This window comes from Podarcis bocagei, assembly GCF_964188305.1.
Source record: "Podarcis bocagei genome assembly, chromosome: 12".
Taxonomy (NCBI): domain Eukaryota; kingdom Metazoa; phylum Chordata; class Lepidosauria; order Squamata; family Lacertidae; genus Podarcis; species Podarcis bocagei.
The window spans coordinates 6,788,491-6,814,300 of NC_138137.1; the positions used below are offsets into that span (position 1 = coordinate 6,788,491).

Below are 25,810 nucleotides of genomic sequence, written 5' to 3' on the forward strand. Positions count from 1 at the left end.
GTTGAAAAATCAAATTTAAGACTCTTCTAAGCAGCATATTAAGTCTGGATGTAGGGAATACAGGTTCAAAGCCCAGCTAGAAAGTTCACTGGATGCCCTTAGACTGAGGTATTTGCCCATGTTGGAACAGAAAGTCCATCTGCTCCAACAAACCTTCCCTGACTCTTGCTATGTGTTTTCTAGAATTTGATTATACAAAACGGTACAGTCATACCTCAGGTTGAATGTGCTTCAGGTTGAGTGCTTTCGGGTTGCGCTCTGCATGGAGCATGTTACTTCTGGGTTTCGCCACTTGCTCATGTGCAGACGCTCAAAATGACGTCATGCGCATGCGCAGAAGCCGCAAAACATGACCCGCGCAGACGCGCCGTTGCGTCTTACGTTCCATTCAGGATGCGAACGGGACTCCGGAACGGATCCCATTCGCATCCCGAGGTACCACTGTATTTAGTTTCATTGCTCTGTATAGAAAGAGAGATACAAGATTTGTTATCTGAGGTGTAAACCATTTACAGCAGGCAAAGCCAGTGTGGTGTCTCCAGATCTTGTTGGACTACAACTCCCACCATCCCCAAACCAGCCGCCATGCCGGCAGTGGATGGTGGGACAACATGTGAAGGGCACCACATTGGGTACCTCCGACTTAAGTGACTATTCTAGGAATATGCGGCATATAACTACGTGAAACAAACAAGGATTCCCATTGGAAGCCAATCACACCGTGGGCTCTGGGAGACCACCAACTGCTGCTACCCCAGTGAGGGCTCAGCAGCTCAGCAAAAGAACAACTACTGCCTGGTGGTGCTTTGAGAACATCCGCCTAACAGGCCAGCAGTTCTTCTTTCACTGTGGTGGGCGAACGCCACCTCTATTGCCTTGGGCAGCAAGAAAATGGTTCTGTTTTATTTGGAGCAAGAGTTTCCATTGTTACACACGGCTCTTTTGCAGTGCTTGACCTCACAATGCAGCCAGCTAGACCACATATACCAGCACACCCACCCACCCCAGAGACCTCGCTTGATGTCTGCAGGGTCTCCTCATCCTGACCAGATCAGGCTCAAAGTATTGCTGCAGCCAATTCTGTAAACCGCTTTGAGGTTTCTTTTGTACAATCAAGCGGTGTAGAAACGTTATGAAATAAATAAATTGGCAATAGAATGAAGTTGTGGTGTGTGCTTGGTTGCGGTTGTGCGTGTGTGTGCCCACAACAGTTTTTCCAATTTGCAAATATGCCCCTGGGCCCAAAAAAGTTGGCAACCTCAGACGCACTCCCCAACCACTTCCAAATTGACCTGGCAAAGTTAGGAAATTGTGTGTGTGTGTGTGTGTGTGTGTGTGTGTGTGTGTGTGAACACTGGTTCACTTTCTGCTCAGGCCTGCCACTAACCAGACCACCCCACAATTCATGTCAAAATTGCGACACAAGAGAAACGTGTTTCCTCAAACGATTTTTTCAATTTCAACTGCACTGAGGCAAACTGTCTGAAACAAAGCAGAGCAAAGTCCTCCATTGTCTTTCTCTGCTATTAAACAGAGATGTGATATAGAAATAATTCCCCCTCTTCCTACTTGTTAAAGTATTAAACAAAGAAAATGTATGTTACAGATACTTAATGCGGCAGGGAAACTGGTGCTTGCGGCAGCCCATAACATAAGATGTTTACATGCATGGGCTTGGCGGTGATGGGTGAACTCACAGCCTGTTGGTGTTAAAATCTCAGCAGGAAGAGCTGTTTTTAGATATCAAGCAACAGGGAAGGCAAATTAAAAAAGCATTGTTTTTTTAAAACAGAACAAAAGAAAGGGAAGGCCTTTTCTACAATGATTAAAATATCCTGTGGCATTTAAACCAGGATTTCCTATTTTAGGGAAATGGCACTGGGAGGGGGGAATGTTCACACAGAATAAAATTACAGCATAGCTTTCATAAGAGAAACACTCCTTCTGCCACAAAATCCTTAAGGACTGTAGTCATGGGTGCTCTTCCCTTGTTTCAACACCCAAGCAAGGGAAGCAGAGTCTGACTGAAAAGCCTGTATAGCACAAGTATGTTCACAAGCCGTGGCTGGAAAGGAGGCTATGTCCTGACAACCTTATTGGAAACTGTGCAAACCAGAGAAATATTGTTGCATTCTCTGCCTACCTACAATTTATTTTTTCTTTGCAGAATAATGAACTTGGCTGTCGAAGGACAGGGCTCTTAAAAATTGAAGGAAGCAAGAATACTCGTCGCAAAGCATTGGAAGACCCAAGATCTACCCACCCTGGAAGAATGGCAGATGAAGGTGATAGACTATATGGCATTGGCTGAAATGACCGGCAGAATCCATGATCAGGGGAAAGAGACGGCGGATGAAGATTGTAAAAAATTTAAAATCTATCTTAAGAAATATAAAATTAATGAATGCTAAAATGTTGAGGTTTTAGAAAAAAGGGGATTACAGCGGTAAAAGATTAAGTAAAAGAAAAGAATAAATAAGGGACAAATTGGATTAAAATAAGTGTTAGGATTTGCTGAAATAATTTTGGAAATTGGGATGTAGAAAGGGGAGGTTTGGGGGAGTTGGAGAAGTGAGGTTTATGAAAAAAAGGATACGAAATTATACATGTTTGTTTGTTTCTTTATTTGTTTGTATTGTCTATAAATTTTTTTGTAAAACCAATAAAAATTTTTTAAAAAATAAAAATAAAAATTGAAGGAAGATGATTTCCTAGCACTCAAAAGATGTGATTTAACTGTTGAGATCACAAGTCTCCGGTCACCACCCAACTTATCTTCTATAGGCCCAGGGCACCATCTAAACTTAACCCCCAACTTTGTCAATATGAAAATGGTCACATTTCTTTCTACTTCTGCTGTCTGCCTCACAAGAGACCCAGCTGTTCAGCTGAGTGATCATTCACTGCCAGATTTTATATGGAGAAGCTGTAGTTTTTCCTCACCTAAGCAGCACAATTCAACCCTGAAATCTGTTTTGCATCTAGCAGAGTCCAATGCAATGAGCACTCCATCGTAAGGCAGGAATGAACTGCAGACTTAGGAACTTGAGCATCATGCCCAGTGTCTTCTTTCTCCTTCATCTCACTGTTTTGTTGAACATCCAGTCTGAATAAGAACTGGAAGGCTTGCTCACTATTTTACGACATTTTAGTTGGACCTAATAAGGCGGTGATCCCTAAAGCCACTCACAGTGGCTGCAACCAGGATTCAATACATTTATTTGCTTTGATTGTGGGAGGCAGGGACTATTGTATGGAGATGGCAATTATTATTCACGTGTCTTTGATGTTTGTATAAAGTACTGCAGATCTGGATTTTTAAAAATACCCAGTGCATTGTAAGGTAACTTTTTTTGCTGTGCAGGAAAGATCTATTGATTTGACTGCAGCGGAGAGTAAGAATTCGCTGCAGTTTATCAGGCCAGGAATTTTTTGCAGAATGGAAAACGGTTGGCAGGTTTCTTCCTTAGGGGATATTCATGTGCCACATATGAGCAAAATGGGAGGGTGAGGTGAGGGGAAGGCAGGCTCCTGTGTTTCTGAGGGGCAACATATCTGAATATTTATTTGCAAGTCTGCTGTACATCCCACCATTCTCCATCACTGACCGAACAACAACAATAGCAGCAGCGGTGGTCCCCACTCTCTCCCCTTTCCCCTCTCTCACTGGTAACATTATTATCCTCCCAAGTCATACACTGACAGTCAGCAGCTACAACAGGAGACCTCTACTGTGTTTCATTATTTGCATGAATGCTCCTCAAGAGGAGAAATTCCATTATGCCTGAATTCTGGCCTCTTTTTGCTGCTCTTCTAGGATATCATGAGGATGTAGGCGGGCGGGAATAATAGTGGGTAATCATTGCTCCAAGAAAGAGATTCAGAGAATGTTTAAGAAGCAATGTTCATGAAAGTTTTATCAGCATAACTACGGGCTATTAGAAAAAGAGCGGGGGGGTGTTTGTGTCTGTTCAGGGCGAAGGTTTTGACAAAAAGCACAGAGTTGGAGCAAGCTTTTAGAACGCGATCAATATTTATACGTTTGCAGAACTGGTAAAAGGCCTCAATGTACAAGTTCCACTGAGGTCCCTTGACTATACTTGTGAAATATACCCCCTGGCTGGAAGAAAATAATCAAGACTGAGGTGGAACCAACAGCTGAGAGTAACAGAATTAGGGGACCGCTTCTCTGGAAAATAACTTCCCTGTCCTGCCCACAAAAATGTCGCTCAAGCCAAGAGCATCTGCTAAGGAAAATAACAATACTGTAAGGCAGCCCACCCCCAGCACCACAAACACATCTCTTAGTATTACAGCTCCCACAATTCTTTGGGGGAAACCGCAGAAAGGAAAGCGTTCTGAAAACAATTTAAAAGCCATTCCTTGAAATCAATTTACCTTGGAGTAGACTCTGCCATCGAGACAATCTTGAGTAAGTTATTAAAGGTATATACCATATGGCCTAAGGAGATGTTAAGTCTTGTTTCCCAAACAATGTCTCCCCAAATTGGTCCAATAATTGAGAAGGCTTAAAGCAATTATAAGGAACAATTCTGTTGGCATACATAGATTTGCATGTATACCCGGAGGAAGTAAGAAATTACATGGCCTTTTCTAAGCTGGAAACCCGTCAGGATTGTCACGATGATAAAAGTGTTTTCATGTGTACGGAGAGTGCTCGTGATTTTGTTTATACACTATTCTAGGCCAAGGAAACTCGTTCACAATAAATACAAAAATGCTATCAGCTCTCCAAAAGCATCGGTCAATACCAATCAAATTTCACTCCATGGTGCATGGATTTGCAAGAGGAGAAACAGCGAGAAGTGCTTCTGCTTTGTTCTCATTCACACATTGCTGATTCAAAAAACCTTTCTGTATTGATGCCATTTTTTGAGATGAAGAAGTAAAATAAAGAGAGAAAAGTATCTTGCTCACTGACAGATCACAATGATGAAGGATCTGCATGTGTCCTTCAGAGAAGATAGCCGGACTACAGTGAAACAAGGCCCTGGCTTCACACTGGCTTAAAGCTTGAAAGCCTAAATCAGTGGGGGAGAAACTGTGGCTCCTCCACCAGACGTTGTTGGACTCCAAATCCCATCAGTCCCAGCCAGAATGCCCAATAGTCAGGGATGATGTGAACTGCAACCCAACAACACCTGTAGGACCATAGATTTCCCATCCTTGGTTTAAAAACAGTCTAGGACTAGGTTGTCTGAAGAACTATCTGGCAAATGCCCCAGTTATTAAGATCCTCACCAGAGATCCATCAGTACACCCACTTTCTCAAGAAAGGTGGCTAGCTACCAGCAACAGAAGCCTTCTCAGTCATGAACATCATCTGTGAACTTACTTCCCTTTATCCATTTACCTGGAGCCATGTTTCATGACTTTAAGGCATCAGCTTGCTTTTAATTATCTTGGCGATGTTCTGAATAACATAATCTAGAAGGCCACAATTTTTCATACGATTCAAATGCATGTTAATTGCTGCCGTTGTAATGAGTCATGAAACTGGCTTTGGGTTTATCAGCAAAGTACTCTTCATGGAACCTGGGGGAGAAACATCCATTTGCAAACAGACAAGAATCTGTTTTGGATCTCCTTATGGCTTGGTTCCCAAGGAAAATAAGCAAAGCTTAACTGTTGCAATATCCATATATGAACATGTGTTTTCTTAAGGATTTACACTCCCATTTCTATACTGCAAAAAAACAGAAGTCTCCAAACACAGTAAGGATTGTGCTGTTGGATCCAAAGGTTCAAAACTGTAATCTCTGAACTATTTCGGCTTGTTGCTAAGTAAATATTTCAGTGCTATGTGGGTTATCTGCAGCCAAAACTGAAATATTCCACGCTGCCTGCAAGCCAGGGAGGCGTTTCAATGTAGGAGAGGGAGAGTCGGCTTTCAAAAACAGAATTGATTTGTAAATGCTGAAAATGGACCAATTTAAAAAGCTGAAGTGTCCATTAGGCTAAGCAGGAACTCAACCAAATCACAGTCTGTTCTTTGTGCTTCCCTCATCCTGTGAACGCATGGAGTTGCCTCTTACCAAGACCATTGGTCACGCTAGCTTAGCGCTAACTCCTCTGGCAGGGACATTGCAAGGTTTCAGGTAGAGCTCTCCGCAGGCCTGCTACCCAAGATTAACTGGAGATTATAGGAGCTGAATTATATGCACACAGAGTATGGGCTCTGCCACTGAGCTCAAGGGCATTGGCCATATTCCACGACTAACTCTGAGTGGCTGGATCTAGCCAACATTTTAATTTCCCACAATGCCCTCTGCACAGCATCATCCGAGGCCATCATGGGAAAGCAAAACAGTAGCTAAACCCAGGAGAAGCTCAGAGCCCTGAGTCAAATAAGTTTTTTTCGAGGAGGAAACCCACAAATTGTCTGTACTGTTTCGTGATGTACTGGTTGGTTTCCCCCCACTCCGGAGGTTACCAGATTTTTTTCAATGAATCCAGGGACACTTTTCAACTTCCTACTAAATAGATGGATTTTGTCAGGGGACTGATTTATAAATCTGGGGACTGTCCCCGGGAAACGGGGACATCTGGTAACCTTATTATATTAGCCACCTTCAACACTTTGCTGTGGATCAGAAAGGCGGGATACAAATCTTAAAATAAATGAGTACAGCACTCAAAATATGTTTGAATGACAGATTTGACAATGGCATGCATTCCTTAACTGTCGCCAGATCCTATGCCATTAAGTCACTACATATCTGCAGTCGTTTCCTCTTACATTATACAACAATATTGACTATGGACTGGAGCAAGTACTCCTCTTTCAGCTGTGGGAACAGCTGAGTCCAGAAAGAATTTTGGTGGCTGGGGAGAGCAATTTCAGAAGCCCCAAGGCAGGCACTGAGGGTCGTGCAAGGCCTCTGGGCTCCTGACCACTGCCCAAGTACACCATGTGTTGATGCCAGCCCTGGAACCAGAAAATAAGAGAATAGAGCCAAGCGACAAGGGTGGGGCAGAAAAAGAGGGAAAATAAGCTTTCCTACATCGTTGTTGACAACAGCATGCTAGACTGGCTTCATCATAGCAATGGCATGTCCATGAATCTAGAGAAACAGGTTAGGTGCCTTGCACTCATTTGCACAGCTAGACCTTAAGTATGTTAAACATTACTTTTGACTGCTAAGGTTGGCAGGTCTATTCCATAGCAACCCACAGGCTGCTTATGAAAATAATGCTTCGTCATCTCTCACTGCACCCTCCTCCTGTATGTCCCCAGCATATACATTTTCACACCCGCATTACAGGCTGATGACACCATAACTGCCCAAGTGGAATGCAACTGCTGCTGCTTCCCTGTTTAGAATTCAAGCAGTTGCCTTGCCAAGGGATGATCATTTTTTCCAGCGTGTGGTTATAGTCACTACTGATAAATTACAGCAGTGAAATGTTTGGGTTTCAGCATAAGAGGCTAAAATATTTTTTTTAAGTATTAATTGAAGCTGAACGGGCTCTTCCAATGTTCAAAACAGATTATCATAGTGTTGGAATTGACCCCAGGGTCTTCTAATCCAACCCCCTGCAATGTGAGAATTTAAACTAAAGTATGGTTACCAGATTTTTTTCAATGAATCCGGGGACACTTTTTTCTTTTTTGAAGCTGAGTAGCAACAGGGAGTCAGTAGTGAGGATGGTGAGGCAAAAGACCCTGGGCCCAAGCACACATGAGTATTGTATAAAGGTGCAAAGCCCTTCTTTCGCACCCTGCGAAACATAAATGCACAGAGTTTTTAAAAACTGTGCAACTGTGTGCCACCTGCCCATGACTCCCGAGCCTCCCCCAATCTCCTGCCCCCTCCCCCTTTGTTTTGACAGATTGGGGGAGGTTTGGGAGTCGCGGGCGGGCGGCTGTTGCCCAGTTTTTGTTTCACAGGGTGCAAAAGAAGGGCTTTGCACCTTGCCCGACAGAGAAACTGCGCACCTTGCGCCCCTCCTGGGCAACAGCCGCCCGTCCACAACTCCCAAGCCTCCCCCAAACTGTCAAAACAAAAGGGGGAGGGGGCAGGAGATCTGTACTGCTGGACGTCCCCAGTTCCAATTTGGCAGTGGCAGTGGCAGCGAGCAGCTCCTGAAGCCAGCCAGAGCCAAGTGCACTACCAGGCTGGCTCTGTGCTGCTGAGGCTGCCGCTGCCACGTTTCCCGGGAACAGATTTGCAAATCTGGGGACAATCTGGGGATGGAATTTGTCCAGGGACAAATTTGCAAATCCAGGGACTGTCCCCGGGAACTGAGGACGTCTGGTAACCCTAAACTAAAGCATCCATGACAGAGGCCATCGTGAGTCCCCAAACACCCAAGGGAGACCGTTCCACTGTCGAACAGCTCTTACTGCCAGAAGGTTCCCCCTGATGCTTAGTTGAAATCTGCTTTCTTGTAACTTGAAGCCATTGGTCCAGAGCAGGACAAAACAACCTTGCTCCGTCTTGCATGTGTCAGCTCTTTAGATATTTGAAGATGGCTATCCTATCTCCATAAAGAAGGCTGATCACCGAAGAATTGATGCTTTTGAATTATGTTGCTGGAGGAGACTCTTGAGAGTCCCATGGACTGCAAGAAGATCAAACCTATCCATTCTGAAGGAAATCAGCCCTGAGTGCTCACTGGAACGACAGATCCTGAAGCTGAGGCTCCAATACTTTGGCCACCTCATGAGTAGAGAAGACTCCCTGGAAAAGACCCTGATGTTGGGAAAGATGGAGGGCACAAGGAGAAGGGGGCGACAGAGGATGAGATGGTTGGACAGTGTTCTCGAAGCTACCAGCATGAGTTTGGCCAAAATGCGGGAGGCAGTGGAAGACAGAAGTGCCTGGTGTGCTCTGGTCCATGGGGTCATGAAGAGTCGGACACGACTAAACGACTAAACAACAACAATCCTATCTCCTCTCAGCCACTTCTTTACCAGGCTAAACGTACCCAACTCCCTCAACCATTCCTCACAAGGGCCTGGTTTCCAGACCCTTGATCATCTTGGCTGCCGTCCTCTGCACACATTCCAGGTTGTCAACAACCTTCTTAAATTGTGGCGCCCAGAACTGGACACAGGATTCCAGGTGTGGTCTGAACAAGGCAGAATAGAGTGGCACTGTTACTTCTCTTCATCAGAAGGGAACAATAGCTTCTGTCTAATGCAACAATTATTTCACATTAAAAATGGGGTAGATTTCTCTGTTGCAAAGGGACAGTTGTCACCATCACAATAGGGATGGGCTTGTTCCTGTAAAAAAAAAAAAAAAAGTCCCGTGATATAGAAGTTTTTCCACATCAGCAATTGCTGCATGTATGATGACAAGCCTCTTCAAGTTCAGAATGAGCACACTAAGCCAGCCCCTAGCGAGGTCAATGACCAGGAATGACTGTGGGAAATCCTGGAACAGACCCAACCAGGCGAGAGGAGAGCGCAAAACTGAGTGTGTATTTGGCAATCACAGGCATGTGATGAAAGGGGGAGAAAGAAAGCCTTACTACGACAATATTTCAGAGCGATCTACTCAGCTGCAGATTTAATAGACTCGTTTTTTCTTCTTCAACGAGTGAATCATTATAAGCTTCCCATTCCATCTGCATATAAAGTACAGCTCACAGAAGCACCTGGAACACCATTTTGTAGCAAAATCATCATTTTTAGCCAGCGGCTGTTCACAAGCAATCCGTTTAACTCTCTTTTCAAGAATCAACAGATGAGATGCCTTGGAATTATTCTGCAATAGGGAAACACTTTTTTTATTATTATTTTATACTTTATTTATCAACTGCACTCAGTAAAACCAAACCTGATCCAAGCTTTAATGAAAGCTGCCGATATCATAATGCCATTATGCAAATGGGGAGACTCAGACAGCACTTGGAATACTGTACTGTTCTGGTCGCCTCACCGCAAAAGAGATACTGAAAAGCTGGAAAAGGTTCAGGAAAGGGCAACCAACAGGACCAAGCAGCTGGATGAGAGAAGGTTACTGCATTTGAGGTTTTTTAGTGCAGAAAAAAAGGGAGAATGCTGGAGGCGGATAAAATATGCATAGTGTGGAGAGGGTGGATACATTCTCCCTCTGACAACATTAGAAACAAGACCATCAAATGAATCACTGGATCACAAAATTATAATCCAACCCCCTGAAACACAGGAATCTCAACACATGGACACTGGAAGATTCGGGACTGGCAAAATAAAAAGGACTCACTCACACAGCACGTAGCTAAAGGATGGAACTCCCTCTAATTAGATATAGCAAAGGCTGCCAACTTTTAAAGGAGACAAATTCATGGAGACGAAGGCTATCAAGCTAAGGCATGGTAGCTAGGCTCTACCACACACTGTTGGAGGCACTGTGCCTCTGTATCTCAGAAGCTGAGAATCGTAAATGCTGAGAGGGCGGCTACTTACTTTGCCAAACCTTTATTAGGCATTACAAATACAGCCAAACCTCGTTCTGCGTCTGCCTCTGCTTGCGTCCACTTGGGCGAACGTCAGCGGCAAACCCAGAAGTACTGGAACAGGTTACTTCCGGGTTTGCCGTTCGCACATGCGCAGAAGTGTTAATTGCACTTTGCGCATGTGCGGTCATGCACTTTGTTGTGCGTCATTTTCAGGTTGTGGTGGGCCCTCCAGAAGGGATCCCTGCCATAACCCAAAGTTCCACTTATAACTAAAGGTAAAGGACCCCTGACAGTTTAGTTAAGTCGCAGATGACTCTGGGGTTGTGGCGCTCATCTAGCTTTACTGGCCGAGGGAGCCGACGTTTGTCCACAGACAGTTTTTTCTGGGTGATGTGGCCAGCATGACTAAGCCACTTCTGGCAAAACCAGAGCAGCGCACGGAAACACTGTTTACCTTCCTGCCAGAGAAGTACCTATTTATCTACTTGCACTTTGATGTGCTTTTGAACTGCTATGTGGGCAGGAGCTGGGACAGAGCAACAGGAGCTCACCCTGTCGCGGGGATTCAAACCACCGACCTACCGATCGGCAAGCCCTAGGCTCAGTGGTTTAACCCACAGCGCCACCTGTGTCCCTTTACAAATATAGGCCACCATAAAACACCCATAGATATATATAATTTTAAAATATATACAAATAAGCAGCCATGTAAAATATGTAATAACAGGGATTTTCATTGGAATTTCTTCACAGTAAATCATGGGTAGGCAAACTAAGGCCCAGGGGCCGGATCCAGCCCAATCCCCAATCGCCTTCTCAATCCGGCCCATGGACAGTCCGGGAATCAGCGTGTTTTTACATGAGTAGAATGTGTGCTTTTATTTAAAATGCATCTCTGCGTTATCCCTTCAAAGTATAGTCCGGCCCCCTGCTGAAAAAGTGGACAGTGGACCGGCCCCCTGCTGAAAAAGTTTGCTGACCCCTGCGCTAAGAAATACTATTGATAACAACTCAGTGCTGCTATTGTCTGGTTTTGCTTGCAGGCATCTGGTTAGTTTCTAGGAGGGCCGGATGGTGGGCTGGATGAACCTCGGCTTGATCCAGCAGGATTCTTCTTGCACTCTTAAAAAAAAGTGTATAAGGCTGCAATCCTATTCACATTGATCTGTGAATAAGGCCCCATGGAATTGACTTCTGCACTGACTTTACACTGTGAACTGCAATCCTAGGCACCCGTTCCTGGGAGGGAGCCTCAGTTGGGACTGACTTCTGAAGAAACCTTGCACTCGATTCTGCTGTCAGGCTGTGATGCAATGAACCTCAGGATTGAATGCCTAAGTCCTGTTAATAGTAAACAGAGAACAGGGTGCTTCCTGCAAGCATCTCCTTTTACAAAGGAACTATTCAGAGATGTTTGCCTTCACTAAAGTCATTGGATCTTAAGAGAGCAGGTAATTATATCCGCAAGGCAACAAAGAATACGTCCTGCATCTTGAAGGAGTCGAGAGCAGAGAGCAAGAGAAAAGGAAGATCCTTCATCTATGTGACCTTACAAATAGAACTGCCCAGTTTCTTTAAAAATAATATTAATAATTGTGCCGCCATATGAAACAACACATGAGGAGTTGAACTTCATACAAGTGAAGGAGAACCACAAATTAAATGCTTTATTAAGATCAAACAGGAAGAGGTCAGAAGGATATCCAAGGGCAGAGAGAGAGAGTATTTTTAAGAAAGCTCTGTATGTGCAATCTTCTTACAGTAATTGGAATACTTGCAAAAGGGCAGACTGCTTTAAGACAAAATAAACACTGTATTTTACAGAAACAGTCATTAGGGAAACATGAAGCATGAGAAATCTATTTTTCACTACAACTGTGTTTCATTTCCAGCAACGGTCATTCTGTTAAAACCCTCCTCAAGCTGTCCTCACATCCTTACATGGTGTTCTGCAAGGGTGCTGTGACTACCCATTGCAGAACAGAGAAAAAAGAGTGAGTAAAGAGCAGATGAAAATCAGATCTGTGTAACAATTGAAGTTTAGATGATACAACCTGCACTTTGGGACTATTCCTTACTTCTAAAGTCTTCTGCTCTTGTTTCCAGGTGTCGGCCTGCCACATCAAGGTGTCCTGCTCTTGCCAGTGTTTCCACCCATTCTCTCTCGTCGTTTCTCAAGCCTTGAACTCCCTCCCAAGCCACCAGCACAGCCGCATCTCTCTCTTCCTTCAAATCCTTCACAGAAAAAGGGTTACGTTTTGAGCCCAGTCTTCATCTCCAACTGCGACAAACAATGCATTCAAGCCTTGCACCAGCGGTTCTCCCGCCGATGGAAGATTCTCTCTGTTGTGCCTTTGTCAACCTGCAAAAATGCACTTTGTGGACAACTGGTTTAACGTGGGCTACATATGTCTTGAAACAGAGCTGTCCATTTGCCAGGCACAGACACCACTGCCTTAGAGCAGGGGGCGGCGAGGTTTACCTCGCCCGGGCTGGTTCATCCCTCTGTGGACCGGACTGTGTGCGCGCCTGTGATTTCCGGCGTCGGCCTCTGCACAGACGTAATTTTCCACATCAGCACATGTGGAGACACGATTTCCGGTGCTGCGGAAGTGAGTTCTTGCACTGTGCCGGTTTAGCGCAGTGCGCAGGGACTCGCCAAGCGGGCAGCTCGGTTCGGGGGGCGGCTCCTGGGCCGGTTAAACTGACCCCTGCCTTAGGGGATGCAATGTGTGCTTCTCAGCAGCTCCTGCTCCTTTCAGGGTAGCCATAGTCGGCTATCAGCAGCCAAACCCCTGGCACTGAGAAGCCAGACCGTTCCCACAGTGGACTGTGCCCAACCCGATCTTCTGAGGGCCTGAAAGAAGGATTGGTTCAGAACGACAAGGAGCGTTTGGAAACTGGTTAACTCACTCGTCCAGCGCCGAGGGCCTTCTGGCGGTTCCCTCACTGCGAGAAGCCAAGTTACTGGGAACCAGGCAGAGGGCCTTCTCGGTAGTGGCGCCCACACTGTGGAACGCCCTCCCACCAGATGTCAAAGAGAAAAACAACTACCAAACCTTTAGAAAACATCTGAAGGCAACCCTGTTTAGGGAAGCTTTTAATGTTTGATGTATTACGGTATTTTAATATTTTGTTGAAAGCCACCCAAAGTGGCTGGGGAAGCCCAGCCAGATGGGCGGGGTATAAATAAATTATTATTATTATTATTTATTATTATTATTATTATTATTATTATTATTATTATTATTATTATTATTACTACTACTACTACTACTACTACTACTACTACTACTTCCCAGGACTCAGAACCAAATGAGGACCAGAAACCATTCTCTCCTTGACGTTCTTTCCTTTTTGTGCTACAGATGTGTTCATATGCATGCAGCCTTTGTTAAAGACATGCTAGTTCTGAGTCAGACGACTATTCTCTGGAACAGGTCGATGTTGCAAAGCATTTCCCCATAGCACAATGTCTGAGCTAAATTCCCCCTGTCGTCCGTGTTCCTAAAGAGATTATTCCTCTAAACACGGAGAAGTAGCCTAGCAGAAAGCAAGACCAGCTTGACAACAAGATGCTTTGTTCTTAAAGTCTCCCAATGAACGGGAGATGCCAAGACTGCAATGCAGAAGAGAAAGGGGGGAGAAAGAAATGCTTGGATTTTTGCAAAGCAAACCACAAGCCTTAGGAAAAGGGAAAGCGACGCTGTAATGCTGGTTTGACAGCGCCGGGAAGTTTCTACAACACGTGAAGCACAATCCTGCACATATCTACTCTTATGTCAACCAAAGTTAGTGCCAGATCACGGTGTTTAGTGCTGCATCCTGAATAATCCATAAGAACATGGGAAGTTGCCTTACAATTAAGTCAGACCACTGATCCATCAGCGTTGTTTACACCCTGACTGGTAGTGGCCTTCCAGAGTTTTGAGACACAGGGGTCTTTCCCAGTCCTACCGGAAGATGTTAAAGCTTGAGCATTCTGCATGCCAAGCAGGTATTCTACCTGTTATGTACTGAGTTGAATAGGATCCAAATTGCAGCAGTCTGATTGGTCCTAGGATTCAGCAGGATTCAGAATGCAGCAGTCTGATTGGTCCTAGAACAATAGGATCCAGAATGCAGCAGTCTGATTGGTCCTAGAACAATAGGATCCAGAATGCAGAAGTCTGATTGGTCCGCAGGAGCCACCCAATCCAACTCCAGGTGGAAGGGAATCCACAACCTGATTGGCCTACAGGAGAATCCCGGAATTAGCCAATCATGTGGGGCCCATTGTTTAAATAATGTATATAAAGCAGACATTTCGGGGGAACTTCCATTCCTCCTCACTACTATGAGCTGAATAAAGAACATGAAATCCACACTCGACTCCGAGTATATTTCACTACCACTGAGCCACAAGAGTACATTGAACAGAAGCTCTGCTATGCAAGCTGCCTTTGCCCACCACGAAAGCAAACCCTGATGGCTCCAGAGGAGATGGCAGCGGCATTGCTCCTCCCGGTCCCTTTTGCACAGGGACAAACCTAGGATCGTTTGGGGACCCATGATGACATGGCTCCCCAAATCTCTTTTCTGGTGAGAGCAGCTTTTGCAGCTCATTTGGAAACCAAGGACCCAGAGTCTGGAGGAAGAATGTGTCCAGAACTGCGTCCAGTTCTGGGCACCACAATTCAAGAAGGACACTGACAAACTGGAACGTGTCCAGAGGAGGGCAACCAAAATGGTCAAAGGCCTGGAAACGATGCCTTATGAGGAACGGCTAAGGGAGCTGGGCATGTTTAGCCTGGAGAAGAGGAGGTTAAGGGGTGATATGATAGCCATGTTCAAATATATAAAAGGATGTCACATAGAGGAGGGAGAAAGGTTGTTTTCTGCTGCTCCAGAGAAGCGGACACGGAGCAATGGATCCAAACTACAAGAAAGAAGATTCCACCTAAACATTAGGAAAAACTTCCTGACAGTAAGAGCTGTTTGACAGTGGAATTTGCTGCCAAGGAGTGTGGTGGAGTCTCCTACTTTGGAGGTCTTTAAGCAGAGGCTTGACAACCATATGTCAGGAGTGCTCTGATGGTGTTTCCTGCTTGGCAGGGGGTTGGACTCAATGGCCCTTGTGGTCTCTTCCAACTCTATGATTCTATGAATGGGGAGGAACACAATGCCAGATGCTTGAAGTCCAGTATGAAGTTTCCACAGTCTGTGTTGATTTGGGGAGCCATGTCATCAGCTGGTGTTGGTCCACTGTGCTTCATTAAGTCCAGGGTCAACGCAGCCATCTACCAGGAGCTTTTGGAGCACTTCATGCTTCCTTCCACAGACAAGCTTTATGGGGATGCTGATTTCATTTTCCAGCAGGACTTTGTCACCTGCCCACACTGCCAAAAGTACCAAAACCTGGTTCAATGCCCATGGGATTACTGTGCTTGATTGGCCAGCAAACTCGCCTGACCTGAACCCCATAGAGAATGTATGGGGCATTGCCAAGAGAAAGATGAGAGACATGAGACCGAGCAATGCAGAAGAGCTGAAGGCTGCTATTGAAGCTTCCTGGTCTTCCATAACACCTCAGCAATGCCACAGGCTGATAGCATCCATGCCACGCCGCATTGAGGCAGTAATTGAGGCAAAAGGGGCCCAAACCAAGTACTGAGTACATGTGCATGCTTCCACTTCTCAGAGGTCCAATATTGCTCTATTTGCAGTCCTTGTTTTGCTGATTTCATTTAATATTCTAATTTTCTGAGATTGTTAATTTGGGGTTTTCATCAGCTGTACGCCATAAACATCACAATTATAAATAAAGGCTTGACATATCTCGCTTTGCATGTCATGAGTCTATCTCATATATTACTTTCACCTTTTAAGTTGAATTACTGAAATAAATGAACTTTTCCACAATATTCTAACTTTCCGAGTTTCACCTGTACTCTAGCTTTCCAAGGTGTGTGAACCACTTCAATATAGCATCCCAAGAATCTCAGACACTGTGCTAAATCAGCAGGTCATTAGCGCTAAGGGTGAGAGAAAAATTTGGAAATGTGGAGAACTTCTTATTAAATTGCAAGGCAGATTCCACTGGTTAGTTACCCAAGTTTTATATTTCCCAGCACAGATTTTTCCCCCAGTCTCCCATTCAGGGTTGCCAACTTGAACGAAATATTCTGGGGCCCTGGGTAAGCCCCGCCCAGCATAATCGATCACATGACACGGTGCACACACTCCATTTGAATGGCAATGCCCATCAACTTGGGGGGTGCCGGCCCCCCAAGTATTTTATTGCGTTGGCTAAAGCCCCCACAGCCCCTAGGAGTCGGCTCCTATGCTCCCATGACTACTTTGCCACTACAAACAACAACAGTTATTTGCCCTCTGACACTCCTTGTCCAAAGTTTTCAGATTCTTTGACAAGCTGAATTCTTAAAGATTGTGGAAAGCAAGTCTAAGGTTGCATGCAGTTCTTCTCCTCTTCCAAGCTTACATTTGCAGAATGTATTCCGAGTACAGCATGATTCTGTGTTTCGAAACAGGGAAATCTGAAGGGTTATTCTAAGTGTTTGCGTTTCCAGATTACCAGGGTTCCCACCTGCAGCGCAGCTTCTAAGTGCATAGAGGCCTCAGATTTCCTCTCTACAAGTTGTTTAAACACAGTCAGCCTCCCAGAGTGGCTGAGACAACCCAATCAGATGTGCGGGGTACAAATAATATCATTATTATTTTAGATTTCCAGAGCTTAGACTTGAAAAATGCTAAAACAAGAGCATTATTATTTTTTTATTGCATACTTTTGGAGCTAATGATTTCTGTGTGTGCTCATGTTATTAGGGCTGTGCTTTTTCCTGCTCTTTTATTACAGCCGAGTTTGTCTTGGATGTACTCCAGAGTATTATTAGAATGGGTACAGGAAAATATACAAGGAGATAAAGGAAGAGATAAGGAACAAAACAGACACACCTTACCACTCTGCCAAGCCACCAAGAGATGAGCATACAAAAATAAACTAACAGAAGCACACACAGTCTTTGTTGGTGCTTTCAGACATGTATATTGTTGGATTAGCAGCAGAATGGTATCGGTCCTAATGCATGAACATCACTCCTAGCAGAGCTAGGAGGAAAGAGGTGCTCTGAAAGCAGCTCTCCATTGGCTGAGAATGTGCATTAGCCCAAGACTTGGAGGCTAGACAGGTTTCTAGGCATGATATTTGCAAAGGGAAGTTTGGGATGTGTGGGCAGACTATGTACGTAGCTTCCTCTCAGCTTCAAATAAAACTAGCAGTCCCAGGCCTTCTGAGTAAGACGACTGCCACTCACAAAGCGTAAAGCTTTGCATAATTCAGCTTTTCTGGGAACAGCGTTTTAATTATTCTTTAGTTTTCACCGTTTTTTTCTTAATCTCAGGCTGCCCACAGCCCTGCCTAGATCTGACCCTGTGCATTTTATAGCAGGGATCCTTGCATGGAGCAACTTGTTCATTTATCTCCCGCAGGAAATCTATTGCAATCTGGTGTCGCGATGAGATCCTACCCACTGGGCGTGTCATTTTGAAGCCCAAAAGATGTAGGCATGGGGAAGACAGCACACATTAGAAATACAGTGGTACCTCGGGTTAAGTACTTAATTTGTTCCGGAGGTCCGTACTTAACCTGAAACTGTTCTTAACCTGAAGCACCACTTTAGCTAATGGGGCCTCCTGCTGCCGCTGCGCCGCCGGAGCACAATTTCTGTTCTCATCCTGAAGCAAAGTTCTTAACCTGAAGCACTATTTCTGGGTTAGCGGAGTCTGTAACCTGAAGCGTATGTAACCTGAAGCGTATGTAACCTGAGGTACCACTGTATGCCCAACACAAGGAACACCAGCAATAAAATAAAATAAAAGCAAAAAGTGAAAGTCTCATTACCAACCACACATACAGTACATTTATTTGCACAAATGAGGGAGCCCTTTTTGAAAAGGGAGAGGGGGTCAGTACTAACCCCCAAGGAGGGACAAAGGGTGCAGCTTTTTCCTATCACAGCTTAAGGCAATGCCTACAATACACATTTTAAAACCAGTTTGAAATTTGCCTTGTTGTCATGGCTTGGAACACAGGACTGGGGAGTGTGGTTTTATAAAGAGGCTTGACTCTCTGGCGGCATACACACCATCCATATAAAGCACGTGATCTCCCCCAAAGAACCCTGGGAACTGTAGTCTTCCCGCCAGAGAGCTACAATTCCCAGCACCCCTTTAAAAACTACAGTTCCCAAGGTTATTTGGGGGAAGTTGCATGCTTTAAATGTAAGGCGTGTGTATACAGCCCAAGACTTTTTGGTCCTTGCACAAAACTGCCAGTGCTTGTTGTTCTTTAGAGGAAGCCAAAAATCATCCAAGCAGTTTTATATATGTGTTGAAATATGCCTTTAGGAATATCACTTGTAGAACAATTGACCGCATGGTTATGGGAACGCTTCTGATCCACTAGTCAAATGGCTCACCATCACTTTTCGACAAGCCAGTCTCTGTTCCAAATCCAATATGAGAGAAGTAGGGGCAGAATGGAAGGGTGGAAGTGCTTTCCTTTTTTAAAAACAAACAAACAAACAAACCACAAATGCAAAATACATCCACCACGATCTTTTTGAAGAAAGAAGAAAGAATATGCTGTTCACAGTCAAAGACGAATGCCGCGTTCATCTTCAGAACGGAAAAATCAGAAAGCTCAGGAAGAGAGATTCAAAGGTTTACTGGAGGTCAATAGCACAGGTGACAACCTTGCCAACTGCCGCCTCAATAACCCCACCACGGACTAAGTGTTAAATACTGCAGCTACCAAAAAATGAAAGGGGGGGGGGAGGAAAGTTAGGAGCCCACCATTTAAAACAGAGGGAAATGATTCATTTCAAAAAATGGGAGAGGAGAAGACCGTGCTGTCTGTGAGAAGCTGGCATATTCATTCATAGGATAGAAGAAGCTTTTGAGAAGGATTAACACAATTGATGTGGCGGAGAACATTGAGCGTAAGAGGATTAAACAATTTATCAGCCTTCGCCAAGCCGGTCGCCTCCAGATGTTTGGGATTGCAGCAGCTGTGCTGGCTGACGGGAGTTGCAGTCCAAAGCCATTGGAGGGCACCAGCTTGGAGAAGGATGCTCTGAATCACGGGAAGACAACCAAACCCTTCTGCGGGCTGTTCAGAAAAGCGAAGGATTCCTTTCAGCCGCAGGAGAGTAAATGGTGGTGCATGTTTTGTTTTCCCTGCTCAGGAGCAAACCAGCCCAGGGAGATGCAAGATGCAAGCAAACTCATCTAAAGATCTAAAGGTAGCATATTGTAAAACAGAGCAAATGCCTTGAGGGGCAGCTTGCTTCCTGAACCTAAGAATAACTGTATCAAATATGCATTAGCAATAAGCGCCAGCTGTTGCAAGAAAACGATAAAGAGAGACGTCGAAGCAGAACCGTGGGTTAAATATTACCATTACGTTCATTGGGGTTTGCAGGAAAGGCAAGTGTGTTTGGGCCGAGGGGATCAAAGATCCCTTGTGTTTGTCTTCCCTCCTGCCCAGAAAAGCTGCACCTACTGAAATTTCTGCACATCAGGATGCTGTGGGTGGCAAAGGAGCAGGTCCAGTAAGGAAGAAAAAAAGTAAAGAGATTCTCAATCCTGAAGAACAATTTCGCCCCAAGTAACCAGGGCCAGCCCAATACATTTTGGCATCTGAGGTAATCTACAAAATGGCACCTCCCTCCTTGCCAGGCAAGATGGGGTGAGGGAAGACCTACCTAATGAACAAGGAGGGAGTAAATATCTACATTGGGGTCTGCAGCCCCTGTGGATCCTTCTGCCTGAGGTATTTGCTTCACCTTGCCTCATAGGTGGGCTGGCTCTGCCAGTAACAATGATCAGAGGCTAGGGTGAAACTTCTTATAGGTCAGGTTCTCTCCCCCCATGAAAGTTGATGTCCTTAATTAAATGGATCGAGGTGCCCCGTTGTGCCCAGACCCTTCCATCTAAAAGCGAAGGACATGTTTCAGATGCTTCCCTCATGTCATGTTTCCCTGCTCACAGAAAGCCAGCATGTCAGGGAGAACAGTTCTGGCTTGCCTTGTTCCTTGACATGCTAGATTTGGATCTTTTTCATGGGGTGGGGCAATTTCCTTTCACTTGACACAGTATAGTATGGGAAGGGCTGTACAACATGACAGTTGAGCAACATGATCAACACTTCTGTTCCTAGACACATTTACTTGGGAGTCAACTCCATTAAACCCAGCGGGACCTACTTCCGAAAAAAAGTGTATGAACTCTGCTACCTGGCAAAATGCAAAAGGCTAGTCATATTTGTCTGTAACCGACAATGAGGCTATTCGAGCACAATAAATTCAAGAGTAGCTGGTCTAATCTTTCCCTCCATTAAGGCTGCTTCCCTAAGGTGTGGGAAACCCACAAGCAGTTGAAACTGTTTATCGAAATCCCAGCAGGGCTGTGAAAAGGAGGGTGCAGAGTGCGCTTGCACTCACGTTTTGTGGCTTAAAAAACAAGACACAATTTGCCAGGACTTCCATCTGAAACCCTAAAGAGTTGTTGACAGTTAACATGGACAATGCCGATCTATATGGAGCAATGGCCTAACTCATTTTAAAGTAGCATCTAATGTTTCTATAATGTTTCTTTTATAGGCCCCGGGACACTCTCCCAGGGCCACCTGATTGCAACCTGAAGATCACAAAATAAGTTCTTGCAGCTGCCAATCCCTTTGTTATTGGGTGATGATATGTAATTGAAACTTCTGAATCCTGTGCATGAGACTGTCCGAACCTGCTTGCGACCCAGACCAGGAACTTTTGAAAAGGGGTGTGTTCTTCTGTTTTCCTGAAAGTTTTCAAGGCAAGGACTGCTATGTGTACGTTTTTGATCACTCACAGCCCTATGTTGCAAGGGAGGAAGATTGCAGCACAAGCTTCACCGCTGTAAACACGAATTGCTCATTCCTTCCTTTTGGTCCAACCCACAGAAGCCTCTCAGCGCTCCAGCATGCTTCTGCTTGTGGGAAAACAAAACGTACCGCAATATGGTATATACCAAATGCGGAGTTTCATCTCTGCACTGCGGACATGTGAACAATAGCCGTTACTCAAGTTCAGATTGCAGTGCAGGCTGGGGGAAAAAGTTCTTTGGCAAAAATACAGTAAATCACAGGTCTGAAATCACTCCTACGAAAAATACCCCTTTAAGTCTTTTATGTTACTTTCTCCATCTAGGAACCAAGACAACTTTATCAAATCAAGCTTTTCTGGAGAGAGAGAGAGGGGCTATTTTTCCACGAAAGAACAGAAAGGGAAAATGGGGTTTGACACACAGCATTGCTTCAGTTTCAAAATAATGAGGTCACTTCTCACTGAACCTCCGATGAACACAGCACGGTTTTCAAGCAATGCTTGCCATGGCAACGTATATATACACAAATTCTTGCTCACGGTGCCTCTTTCTAAAGAAACTGCTAAGCACAAGAAGTTGCAGCAATAAAGTACTCACTTCTTGTTCCTAATGACTATTCAAAACTCTTGACCAGACAACCAAATCCTTGCCCTGGAGCTTGCCTTGACTGAAACACATGGACTAGTAGACTGCCAGGGCAATTTAAATTCGACAAGAAATTCTCATTGTCCGGAGGCCCACCTCTCTCATTCATTAGCCTTAAGACTGATTTAAACACGAATGCTTCCATGCAAAGGTCCTGAGAGGGCACTTACCTGTGTTGTACACACAACAATGAACACAAATGCAATTTGAGATCAGTGTGGACACTACCTGGCTGCAGAATGCTGGCATGTTAACAGGTCAAATGGATGAGCCAGCACAAAAGATGTTATCCACATGTTGTGAACACATACATGAGCGCATACTTTTCAGTGGCCTCTGCATGGTAGCTCTCATATTTTGGGACTCCCAAGTCCATGTGATATGCCCAAGACCTCCAAAATCTCAGGTTCAAACTTCACGAGAAGCTGGCTGCAGATCTGCATGTTTAATCCCGGATCTACCCAAACCACACAGAAAACAGACAGCAGGGGATCCAGATGAGAGTAAAGGGGGGAAATCGGGTGAAGGGGAAGAAAAACCCTACACACCTCAAGTGTTTTTGCTGCACAACCAAGCTCACTTTCAGTGATGGGAAAAGAGACATCAGGAGACAAGACAGCAAGGAGGAAATTGCAGACAGGAGAATGAGAATTATGCCCCCTCTGATTTTGGCTCCATCCAGCCACCTTTTGCTTTAAAAAAATTGTTAAGGAATTGGAGCAGATTCAGGCTTAAATGCACACATCTTCTAAGAGATAACAGAATGGGGAGCGTGGAAATATTCCTACTTATGTATACTGTTCTCGGTTGCCATTCATGGGACACTGGCCCAGATGAGTCAGTTTCTGAACATATCTCAACAGCAGTTACACAGAAAGGTTCAAATGGTAGGCTGTGGCATCAGGATGGAGCATACATAGCATCTCTGAATATGTCCAATGGACATTATTTTGGGCCTATAGGCAAAGGTTAACAGGATTAGCTATGGGCTTACAGATAAACAGGGAACAGTTGAGTTCAGTTTGTCCCATCATATTTTGTTTGAAAGCAGCGGTGGGGAACCTGCGGCTCTCCAGATATTGCTGGACTCCAGCTCCCATCAGGCCAGGCCAGCATGGCTAACTGTCAGGACTGATGGGAGCTGCAGTCCGGTAACATTGGGAAGGCCAAAAGGTCCCCCATTCCTGGCTTGAACCAGGAAGTCACCACAAAGCCAAGGGAAGCATGAAACAAACAGGCGAAGGATAACTCCCCGAAGGTACTGCACAAGAGGTCCCATACCTGTTCTCCAGCAGCGTCATGCACACGACCTCTCGCACGCCAGGATTGTTGGCTTTTTCGACGGAGCAGCTCTGCAGATTCCAGGTGGCCAGCCTCAGCACAGGCTTCCCATCCCGCACCCCACCAAACATCTCCACGGTGGGCCGCGTGGAGATAATCTGCGTGGGTCCTCCAGGAGGGAAATCCAAGTCCTCGCTCTGGAGGCTCAGCGAGGTGGGGCTCGGGTGAGGCTTGACCATGAAGTTGAGGCCGCCATTGGTATTCGTAGAAGGAGGCCTTGAGCGCTCGGCAAATATCTGGTGCCGGATTTTGTCCAAGAACGAAGAGTTGATGCAGTCCATCTTCACCATGTCCTCGATGTTCTTGAAGGGCCCGTGCTCTCGGCGGTACTCGACAATGCCGTTGGCTATTTTTTCCGTGACGCCACGGATGCTCATGAGCTGGGCAGGGGTGGCCGTGTTGATATTGATCTTCGCGGCTGAAAGGTGGTCGAGGTTCTGTTCCTTCCGCAAGGAGCTGGGTGAGTGCTGTGCCGAGTTCCCTTTGCTGCTCACGCAGATCTCAAACTTCACCTGCTCCAGCTTGGCAGCTCCGACCCCGCTCACCAGGGCCAAGTCCTCCACCTTTTTGAAGCCCCCAATATACTCCCGGTATTCCACAATGCTCTGCGCAACCGTCCTGGTGACCCCGGGCAGAGTCATGAGCTCCTCCTCGGTGGCCGTGTTGATATTCAGCCTCTCCTGGTTCACGAGGATGTTGCTGAAGTTGCACGCCGCGCTAAATTTGCGGCTGTGGCACAGGTCCGAAGGGTCTCTGGGGATGGAGCGGTGGCAGCCAAGGTTGCCCCCCATGCTGGCTGGCTTGCTTTAGCAGCGGTGCAATAATCCACGGGTCGCTCTGGAGGCGCTTGGTGGCTCTTAAGGAGACAGCTGGCCTGCACAGCAGTAGCGTGGCACTCTGCACCGTCCAGGATTCCCTCCTTAGCAGGCAGGCAACATCAGAGGCAGAGGACCTTAAGCGTCTCATTCAAGAAACTGGCATCAAAATATTCCTCCTGGGAGGGAGGGACGGAGGCGGGCTGTAAACACCGGGCTCCAAAATCAAACTTGGCAAGCGGCTGGGATATTCGCGGGCTGCTGGACGGCACTCCAAGCGCAGGGCAAAGTTAAAAATATTCCAAATACACACAGGCGCAGGCGTGCGTGCCTGCGACCGAGAAGGGCAGCCGCAAAAGCTGATGGTCAACGCGCCGGCTGCAAATTTGGGAGAAAGCGTTTCTTGCTCCGGTTTCTGCCCCGGATCAGCGGCTGCAGCGCGGAGGGGGCGCGCAATCGCGGCGTCCCTTTGCCAAGAAAAAAAGCTGCGCTTAGCGGAGCATCGCGCCGGGCTGCAGCCGAGGCTCGGCGAGCCGTGCGCGCTTCCTTTCCTTGCGCGGCGTCCCCTCCTCACGTGCGGCTCCCTTTCCTTCCTCTCTGCCCGCCGATTTCCCCACCGCGTTGCTTTTGGGCCAAGCCAGGAAGAAGGAGGAGAAATGGGGCGCTCGGAAGGGAAGCGCCGTCCTCCTCCGGAGGGCTTGTACCGCTCGGCCAACCACTCCCCCCCGGGCGGCCCTATTCCGCTCCGGCTCCTACGAGATGGGGGGTCTCCGCTGCTATCCTCCAGCCGCGCTCTGCTCCCTCCGCCGGCGCGCCCGGCTTGTTATGAGCCGGGGATCAGCAAAGCGCCGCGGCCAAGGACCGGGCGCTCGGCCCGCCCTCTCGGCAAGGCGGAGCCGGAGCCGCTGGGGCTGCTACCTTCGGGGGCGGAGAGTCGCCTCACGCCCAGCTGCGGGAGGGAGAAGCCAGCCTTTGCCTTCCACTTGTTCCCTAAGCCTGGAAGGAGCGCCTCATCCTCCCCTCGGGCCACCTCGCCGATTTTTACGCACGGCGTGACTGGGGCGCATCACACCGAAGGCATGCGCTGGGAATGCGCAAATCCCGCGGCTTCCAAAGTAGAAGACGGGATGCCTCTTTTGACTCACCTCTTTTTGTTCTTGTACTGCATGGTTAGAGCTACTCGTGTAGGAAATAGAAGGAGAAGGAGTTCCTTCCATCAGCTTGGAGTGGTGTCCCAGCTGCGCTCCTATCTGGGCAGGGATAGCCTAACTTCTGTGGTCTGTGCTCTATTAATCTCTAGGCTGGATTACTGCAACACGTTCTACATGGAGCTGCTTCTGAAGACGGTTCCGAAACTTCAGCTGGTGCTGAATAAAGCAGCCAGGTTGCTCACCATGGCATGACAGTTTGAACATATTACACTGATTCAGCCCCAACTGTACTTTCCAGGCTCAGTTTAAATGCTGGTTTTGACCTATAACGCCTTGAACAGCTCAGGACCACAATACCTCCAGGACAGCCTCTCCCCAGATGAACTGAACCAGACCCTGTGTTTTTGTATTGTAAACTGCTCTGTGATCTTCGGATGAAGGGCAGTATAGAAATTTAAATCAACAACATCAATAGAAGAAATAAATAAAAAGCCACAAGTGCAGACAAAATAACAGGGTATTTGT

General features: G+C 46.2%; 1 protein-coding gene across 1 annotated transcript in view; it reads right to left on the minus strand.

The window, feature by feature from the left end:
• EEPD1 (endonuclease/exonuclease/phosphatase family domain containing 1) overlaps positions 1-24,903 on the minus strand; it is a 63,823-nt gene extending 38,920 nt beyond the window's left edge. Inside the window, exon 1 of the mRNA XM_081165176.1 lies at positions 23,260-24,903. Within this exon, the coding sequence (XP_081021302.1) occupies positions 23,260-24,110 (851 nt within the window). The 5' untranslated portion in view covers positions 24,111-24,903. The remainder of the gene's footprint in view (positions 1-23,259) is intronic.
• Positions 24,904-25,810: the final 907 nt, after the last annotated feature.